This window comes from Gigantopelta aegis, chromosome 9 (assembly GCF_016097555.1).
Source record: "Gigantopelta aegis isolate Gae_Host chromosome 9, Gae_host_genome, whole genome shotgun sequence".
NCBI classification, from domain to species: Eukaryota; Metazoa; Mollusca; class Gastropoda; order Neomphalida; family Peltospiridae; genus Gigantopelta; species Gigantopelta aegis.
This window is the reverse complement of record NC_054707.1, coordinates 70,375,835-70,385,176: the sequence shown is the minus strand read 5'-3', so window position 1 is coordinate 70,385,176 and position 9,342 is coordinate 70,375,835. Positions and strand designations below refer to the sequence as shown.

General features: G+C 41.2%; 1 protein-coding gene across 1 annotated transcript in view; it reads right to left on the bottom strand.

Annotated features, from left to right (window-relative positions):
• LOC121381729 (pneumococcal serine-rich repeat protein-like) overlaps positions 1-9,342 on the bottom strand; it is an 83,101-nt gene that overhangs the window by 43,849 nt on the left and 29,910 nt on the right. The window contains exons 8-12 of the mRNA XM_041511076.1: positions 6,692-6,794; positions 5,075-5,225; positions 4,412-4,495; positions 3,097-3,210; positions 1,026-1,229 (exon numbers count right to left, since the gene is read on the bottom strand). Coding sequence (XP_041367010.1) covers positions 1,026-1,229; positions 3,097-3,210; positions 4,412-4,495; positions 5,075-5,225; positions 6,692-6,794 — 656 coding nt within the window. The remainder of the gene's footprint in view (positions 1-1,025; positions 1,230-3,096; positions 3,211-4,411; positions 4,496-5,074; positions 5,226-6,691; positions 6,795-9,342) is intronic.

Sequence of the window (9,342 nt, the reverse complement as noted above, 5' to 3'; positions counted from 1 at the left end):
TCACCTACACGTCACCAGCATCTTGTCACCTATACGTGTCTAGAAAACTTGTCACCTACACGTCACTAGCACCTTGTCATCTACACGTCACTAGCATATTGTCACCTACACGCCACTAGCATCTTGTCACCTATACGTGTCTAGCAAACTTGTCACCTACACGTCACTAGCATCTTGTCATCTACACGTCACTAGCATATTGTCACCTACACGCCACTAGCATCTTGTCACCTATACGTGTCTAGCACCTTGTAAACTACACGGCACTAGTACATTGTCACCTATAAGTCACTAGCACCTTGTCACTTATACGTGACTATCACTTTGTTACGTGTTCGTCACTAGTACATTGTCACCTACACGTCACTAGCACATTGTCACTTACACGTCACTAGCTCCTTGTCAACTATACGCCACTAGCACCTTGTCAACTATACGTGTCTAGCACCTTCTCACACACACGCCACTATCACCTTGTCACCTATAGGTCACTAGCACCTTGTCAACTATACTTCACAAGCACCTTGCCACCTATACGTCACTAGCACCTTGTGAACTATACGTGTCTAGCACCTTCTCACATACACATCACTAGCACCTTGTCACACGTGTCTAGCATCTTATCACATACGTCACTAGCACCTTGTCATGTACACTTCACTAGCACCTTGTCACATGTGTCTAGCACCTTGTCACATACACGTCACCACCATCTTCTCACCTGTACGTCACCACGGCCTTGTCACCTACACGTCACCACGACCATGCCACCTAAACGCCACCACACCTTGTCACCAGTACGTCACCACCACATTGTCACCTACACGTCACCACGACCTTGTCACCAGTACGTCACCACCACATTGTCACCTACACGTCACCACGACCTTGTCACCTACACGTCACCACCACCATGTCACCTACACATCACCACCACCTTGTCACCTACACGTCACCACCACCTTGTCACCTGTACGTCACCACCACCGTCTCGTGGTTTCAAACAAAATGAATTATTGTTTAACCTAGATCGCTGAACTTTGCCAGGGCTGTCACCGCCGCGGCATTCACAACCACGGTCAGCGGGTTGCCGATCCTGTCGACGCCGTTGAAGGTCATGGACACTGAGATGATGGCGGACTTGGCCGGGTGGTTGACGACGCAGGTGGCCGTTCCCGTACTTCCACTGTTTACTGTAGCAGCCACACTTATTTCTGAAGCACTTCCAACTGAAACGGAAAGAAAGGAAAAGAATATCAGTCAGGGTTTTCTTTTCTGATGTAGATATCGGCACACTTTTTAAACTTCAGGGCCTCGTTTTACAACGCGATCGTAGCGCTAAGGTCATTTTAAGTCCCGAGAAAACAGGAAGGAACCAACTCAATAGACACATGCTCTGATTGGAATTTCCCCGTCTCAATCAATGCATAACATGACAGGTATATCAAAGGCCGTGGTATGTGCTGCCATGTCTGTGGAAAGTGCATATAATAGACTCATTGCTGCTAATGGACAAATCAGGTTTCCTCTAAGACTACGAGCCAAAACTTTCCAAATTGCTCTAGTGGTGGGGCTAAACAAAAGAAACTTTAACTTCTTGGCATGAAAAGAGGCTCGAATCTACAGAGGGGGATTGATCCTATGACGCATCGTACTCGAGGCAAGTGACCTATTGACTGAGCTACATCCTGCTCACAAGCATTTTAGAAGATAGTTGAAGTTAACTTTTGTTTTGTTTAACGACACCATTGCAGCACATTGATGTGTTAATCATCGGCTATTGGATGTCAAACATTTGATAATTGTGACATAATTATAGTTGTAGAGAGGAAACCCGGTACGTTTTCATAAGTAGCAAGGGATATTTTATATGCACCATCCCACAGACAGGATAGCACATACCACAACGCTTTGCCATTAGGCTGTGTCCCAACCGCCTTTTAGAAAATAGTGCGAATGTTTTCTAAAGGTATTGTGGATGTTTTCTGAAGGTATTGTGAATGTGTTCTGAACGTATTGTGAATGTGTACTGAAGGTATTGTGAATGTGTACTGAAGGTATTGTGAATGTGTTCTGAAGGTATTGTGAATGTGTACTTAAGGTATTGTGAATGTGTTCTGAAGGTATTGTGACTGTGTTCTGAAGGTATTGTGACTGTGTTCTAAAGGTATTGTGAATGTGTTCTGAACGTATTGTGACTGTGTACTGAAGGTATTGTGAATGTGTACTTAAGGTATTGTGACTGTGTACTGAAGGTATTGTGACTGTGTACTGAAGGTAGTGTGAATGTGTACTGAAGGTATTGTGACTGTGTACTGAAGGTATTGTGAATGTGTTCTGAAGGTATTGTGCATGTGTTCTGAAGGTATTGTGAATGTGTACTGAAGGTAGTGTGAATGTGTACTGAAGGTATTGTGACCGTGTTCTGAAGGTAGTGTGAATGTGTACTGAAGGTAGTGTGAATGTGTTCTAAAGGTATTGTGACTGTGTTCTAAAGGTATTGTGAATGTGTTCTGAAGGTAGTGTATGTTGTGAGGTGTGTTGAATGTGTAAGGTATTGTGTGTACTGAAGGTAGTGTGAATGTGTACTGAAGGTATTGTGAATGTGTACTGAAGGTATTGTGAATGTGTTCTGAAGGTATTGTGAATGTGTTCTGAAGGTATTGTGACTGTGTTCTAAAGGTATTGTGAATGTGTACTGAAGGTATTGTGAATGTGTTCTGAAGGTATTGTGACTGTGTTCTGAAGGTATTGTGACTGTGTTCTAAAGGTATTGTGAATGTGTACTGAAGGTATTGTGAATGTGTTCTGAAGGTATTGTGAATGTGTACCTAAGGTATTGTGACTGTGTACTGAAGGTAGTGTGACTGTGTTCTGAACGTATTGTGACTGTGTTCTGAAGGTAGTGTGAATGTGTACTGAAGGTATTGTGCATGTGTTCTGAACGTAGTGTGAATGTGTACTGAAGGTACTGTGAATGTGTTCCGAAGGTATTGTGAATGTGTTCTGAACGTATTGTGAATGTTTTGTGAACGTATTGTGAATGTGCTTTGAAGGTAGTAGGCATGTGTTCTGAAGGTATTGCAATGGACTCACCTGTGATGAGACAGAAGGTCTTGCCCACGATGAAACCAGACCCTGAGATGGTGAGCGTCTGAGTCCCCGACCCTTTGATGAAACTTGTCGGAGATATTGACGTCGCCGTCACAGCTGTGTATAAAAAGAAGAAGAAGCAAGGTTTTAAATTTAAAACAAAAGAAATATCGCTTTACTATGAGGTAACAATTTTTTTAATGAAAATAATTAGATGCACTGAAATAAAACTGAACTAATTTAGGACGCGAATCCTAGAACCTCAGATTAAAAGTCTGATGCTCTACCGACCATATAATGCACACATTAAACAGCTAACTATCGGTTAATAAGTGTTATTATTTATTGAAAGCATGCAGCATTACAGATACCCCCCCCCCCCCCCCCCCCCCCATCTATAGAACTATAAGAACTATGAAATATATATGTGATAAAATCCACCTAAAATGAATCACTGCACTAAAAGTATATTATTAGACCGGCCTCGGTGGCGTCGTGGTTAGGCCATCGGTCTACAGGCTGGTAGGTACTGGGTTCGGATCCCAGTCGAGGCATGGGATTTTTAATCCAGATACAGACTCCAAACCCTGAGTGAGTGCTCCGCAAGGCTCATTGGGTAGGTGTAAATCACTTGCACCGATCAGTGATCCATAACTGGTTCAACAAAGGCCATGGTTTGTGCTATCCTGCCTGTGGGAAGCGCAATTAAAAGATCCTTTGGTGCTAATCGAAAAGAGTAGCCCATGTAGTGGCGACAGCGGGTTTCCTCTCAAAATCTGTGTGTGGTCCTTAACCATATGTCTGACGCCATATAACCGTAAATAAAATGTGTTGAGTGCGTCGTTAAATAAAACATTTTGTCTTTAAAAGTATATTAGCTGCCTGTACTCCAATTCTGAATCTAAATATATTTTCAGACAGTATGGTCAGAATAAAGATTTGTTTTTTTAAAGCAAATTTACTGAATCTTAAGTTTGATACAATAAAGATGAATATTTATACAATAACGTATATGCTGGGGCATAGCCAGAGAGGAAAAAAACGCTGAGGAAAGCCCAGACCTGTAAAATAAATATCAGTGTCATGGGAAAAATAAAATAAATCTGTGGAAATTCCAGGCGATGCGAGCGCCTTGTCTGCTTCATGCTGGCTACGCCATTGGTATGTATGTCTGTATTTATGTACGTATATGCATTATATATATTGTAAGGAGACCACTAGTTACTCAGTGACAATACTTCAATTTTGATATTCTACAATTAATTATGCAAATATTATGCGAGGATATGCTAGCTATTTAATGAATATTCTAATTCACCTGTCGAGTCGTAAACCAGCAATGTAGCAGTGGAATTTGCCAACGCTCCCCCATTTTGCTGTCGACACTCAACCGAGTACGAGCCTACAATAAATATATACAACCAGTGATCAAACGCTGAATCAATGAAAGAAAGAATGAAAGAATGAAAGAAAGAATGAATGAATGAATGAATGAATGAATGAATGAATGAACGAACGAACGAACAACGAACGAACGAACGAACGAACGTACGTACGTACGTACGAATGAACGAACGAACGAACGAAGTAAAGAAAGAACGAACGAAGGAACGAAAGAACGAAGAATGATCGAATAAATGAAATTTAACGACAGCCAAAATAAACAAATATATGGGCTATTTTGTGTCGAATAATGGTGAGCAAATGAATAAATAGACGAATGACGTAAAAAAAAAAAAAGATTTATAAAATCAAGTTAAAAATTAAAATACAGAATAAAATACAAATATCACACGACAGTGATTACAATTTTGAATAAAATTTGACTGTTGTTTGTTTTTTGGGTTATTGTGTTTTGCGCCCAACGTTAGATGAATATAATAATTATGTTAGTTGCCTGCGCCACGCCACGTCCCGTGCACGCTATTCTATATTCTGTATCAAGCATTACTCATCAGGCGAGAGCGATGACGTTGTTTACCTGCAGCGACGTTGCTGGGAACGGTAATGACGATGGACTGTGCGCTTGTTTTCGTAGAGATGACGACGACTGTTTCAGTTGATGTTCCGTCCAGCACCAGAACACATTCCAGATTCACTCCATTTAGCCCAGCACCCGCCACTGTTACAGACTGCAGGAAATAACAAATATATCACTGGATTACTGCTGGCAATCGGTGGCAGTTTGATAATCGATCATCGGTTGTAATCGGTTAGCACCAAACGATCAACTTTCGATTATATAATCGGTTAAAATTATGTGAACATAAGAAGGATTTGAATTAAAAGGATCATGCACCTATTGATCTGTTCACCCCACCAAATATATCACTGGGTAGTGTCAAGAATCGGTTGGAATTTGATAATCGATCATCGGTTATGATCGGTTCGCACCGACCGATTAACTTTCTATTACACAATCGGTTAGAATTATATATGAGCAAAAGAAGGATTTTAATTTTAAGCATCGTGCACCTATTGTCATATTCACCAAGAGAGATCTATTTCACCTTTAATAACCATTTACTATATTTATTCTTTATGTACACTGTAAAACAAAACCCCTAAGGGCCCTAACCCAACATACTTACATGAATTCCAGCTTCTAAACTGGAGGAACAATTACGGTTAATATTTCCCACTCACTCGATTGTGTGTGTTTATAATCGACCATCACGTTGTTAGTGTTAAACCCATCAATTTTCCATTGTAATCGACCACTGGAATATCACCATACTCGATAAAATTAACTGTTATAGATTCTTTCTTTTAAATGGCAGATTTAAAAAAATTAAATGGCAGGTGGTGCTCTCAACTTAATATTAAAGAAAAAAGAAGAAGACAGACATATTTTATTTAACGACGCACTCAGCACATTTTATTTACGGTTATATGGCGTCAGACATATGGTTAAGGACCACACAGATATAAAGAGAGGAAACCCGCTGTCGCCACTTCATGGGCTACTCTTTTCGATTAACAGCAAGGCATCTTTTATATGCACCATCCCACAGACAGGATAGTACATACCACGGGCTTTCTTACCCCAGTTGTGGAAGACTGGCTGTAACGAGAAATAGCCCAATGGGCCCACCGACGGGGATCGATCTTAAACCGACCGCGCATCAAGCGAACGCTTTACCACTGGGCTACGTCCCGCCCACCTCCACCCCCACCCCACCCCCCCCCCCCCCCCCCGAATTTACAAAGCCTTGAAGCACGCGTGTAAGACATAAACAGGCTTTGTAATTTCAGCCCAAGTTACGTGTGCGACTAGCAGTTAAACCTGCCGAACGTTTACACATGTTACTACACGTACAAAATTCCATCATTGCGGAAGAAGGAACACTGTAACGACGGAAGAAAATGAAATATGTAAAGAATAAATGAATGTTTAACGACACCCCAGCATAAAAATGCACATCGGCTATTGGGTGTCAAACAAAGGTAAGTATAGAATTATGATAAATAATGTATACATCAAACTATAATAATTAAACTGTTAGTAATAATACGAGTTGTGTCGTCAGATTTACGTTTATGTTCAAAATTAGGTTTAGAATGTTTTATGAAATTGGTCCCGGAAGGTGTAACTTACTTTTTGCACCCCTGATGGAATGATGTCGGGATTGGCAGACTGAACAGCAAGACAGGACGTTCCGTCCCCGCCACACACCTGGCAGGCATCGAACACTTTACCCCTGCAAAAATCAAAATCAAATGGTGTATGTGCAGGTGATGGTGGTGGTGGTGGTGGTGGTGGTGGTGGTGTGTGTGTGTGTGTGTGGGGACGACCCCTTCTTCCAAGAATTTTTATTTTGTTTTAATGTATTTTTCGTGAGAGCATGATCCGACCCCCATATGATAAAAACTTCGCTTGCCAGAGTAGAATCCACTTCAGCACAATTTCCTGCAAACACGCCCGCAAATATAATTCATTTGTATATCCAAGCCAAGAGCACATAAATTAATCATCGGCTATTGGATGGAAATGTTTTATTTAACGACGCACTCAACACAGTTTATTTATGGTTATATGGCGTCGGACATATGGTTAAGGACCACTTAGATATTGAGATCTGGGAAACCCGCTGTCGCCACTTCATGGGCTACTCTTTTCAATTAGTAACAAGGGATCTTATATATGCACCATCCCATAGACAGGATAGCACATACCACGGCTTTTGATGTACCAGTCGTGGTGCACTGGCTAGAGCGAGAAATAGCCCAATGGGCCCACCGACGGGGATCGATCCCAGACCGACCGCGCATCAAGCGAACGCTGTACCACTGGGCTACGTCCCGCCCCCATCGGCTATTAGATGACATGTAGTCTTCATTGAAAACCTGCTTCCCATATCTTCTCTCCATTTAAAAACAAACAAATACGGTCATATTTCATATCAGTCCGTCATATTATTTCCCCACCAATGCACGCCGAAAAGAAACTAAAAACCAACAATGGCATTATACAATGACCCGTTATCAAGAGTTAACACATCCGTGAAGCACGCTAAATGTTATTGCTACATAGATTAACCTAACATGCAACATTAATTTCACATTGAAACATTCCGTTTAAAGCTATAATAGTCAGTGTATTTACAAATAAATAAATTTACAAGTCATTCTTCTATATCCATACGATGCAGTTGCTAATCTACTTCATATAAAATATATCATTCGCAATATTAGCGCCTAAAAGCTGATAGCTTTTGCAATGTGCTCTAGTGGTGTCATTAAGTATGACAACTGACCGTATACGCTGATACTGCAGAAATGTGACGTTTTTAAAACTGTAGTTGTTTGTATTTTGCAGTACAAAACGATATTAAAAGTGGATATTACAGCTTTAGTTTTTGGAAAATGTCAATGAAATAGGTTTCAGCGTGAAATTTTGTCAGCCACTTTTTTTTTTTTTAAATTCCAAATACTCATTATATTTCTCTTAAATATCTTCATCTCGATTCTGTTCCCTTTATTCCGTTTTCAACTTTCCGTCTTTTTCGTTCTCTTTTCAGACCTGTTTGGGTGTGTTTCGGTCCGTTGCAGTGTTTTGTTGGACCCCAACATAAACACCAAACGTCATATAGCTGCTATTGACAACACAAACAGGATAAGCAAGCTTAAGACTGCGGGACTTAATTAACGAGAAACTACTGAGATTAATTATATATGTTTAGATTAAGGCCTATACTGGATGGACATTGACCAATTTCGGCACGATATGACACATTTATTTCAGTTCTACGTCTTACAATATTATGTACCGGTCAACTTTAATGATTTGTGCGTTTAGAATATTCGTACTTGTGTATTATACGCTAGCTCGAGTAACCTCTAGGCCCGCTTATTGCTATGTTATGTTGTCCCCTACAACATATCAATAAGGGGAGGGGCTAGAGGTGACTCGAGCTAATTATACGCCAACTCCGTTTATTTGAATATAATATGTTGCTGATATCCATCGAACTGTTCTGTGCCCCGTTCCACGAAGCGATCTTTGCGCTAGGATCACCTTAAATGCATTAGATAGTTATGATGATCTTAGCGCTAAGATCGCTTCATGGAACGGGGCTCTGGACACTTCCTTAGATATGCAGTCTGAGTTTGTTGCCCGAAACATGGGTTACGGTTCACCGGCCTCGGTGGCGTCGTGGTTAAGCCATCGGACATAAGGCTGGCAGGTACAGGGTTCGCAGCCCGGTAACGGATCCCACCCAGAGCGAGTTTTAACGACTCAATGGGTTGGTGTAAGACCACTACACCCTCTTCTCTCTCACTAACCACTATAGCCAAGGACAGCGTGCTTGAACCTTAATTGGATATAAGCACGGAAATAATTTAAAAGAAAGGAAGCAATTATCACCTTATCCCCACATCCTTTGAACCTTTGAGTCGGTTTGTAGCCGATACTAGGAGAGAAACCCACCACCCATTATATGAGCCTTCAGCCCGATCGAGAACCGTTACTGGATCAGTCGTAAGTCAGTGAAAACTCAGTGGATCCGCTAAATGGGTGCGATCTTAGGACCTTAGGATCTTAGGCAGAGTCAGTTTAAGAATTCGCGGGGCCTGTAGCAAAAATAACAGCGGGGCCCCATTCCCAGGATAAATATTTTGCAACCCTTCCGGGGAGAGGGAACAAAGAAAGAAAGAAAGAAAGAAATGTTTTATTTAACGACGCACTCAACACATTTTATTTATGGTTATATGGCGTCAGACATATGGTTAAGGACCACACAGATT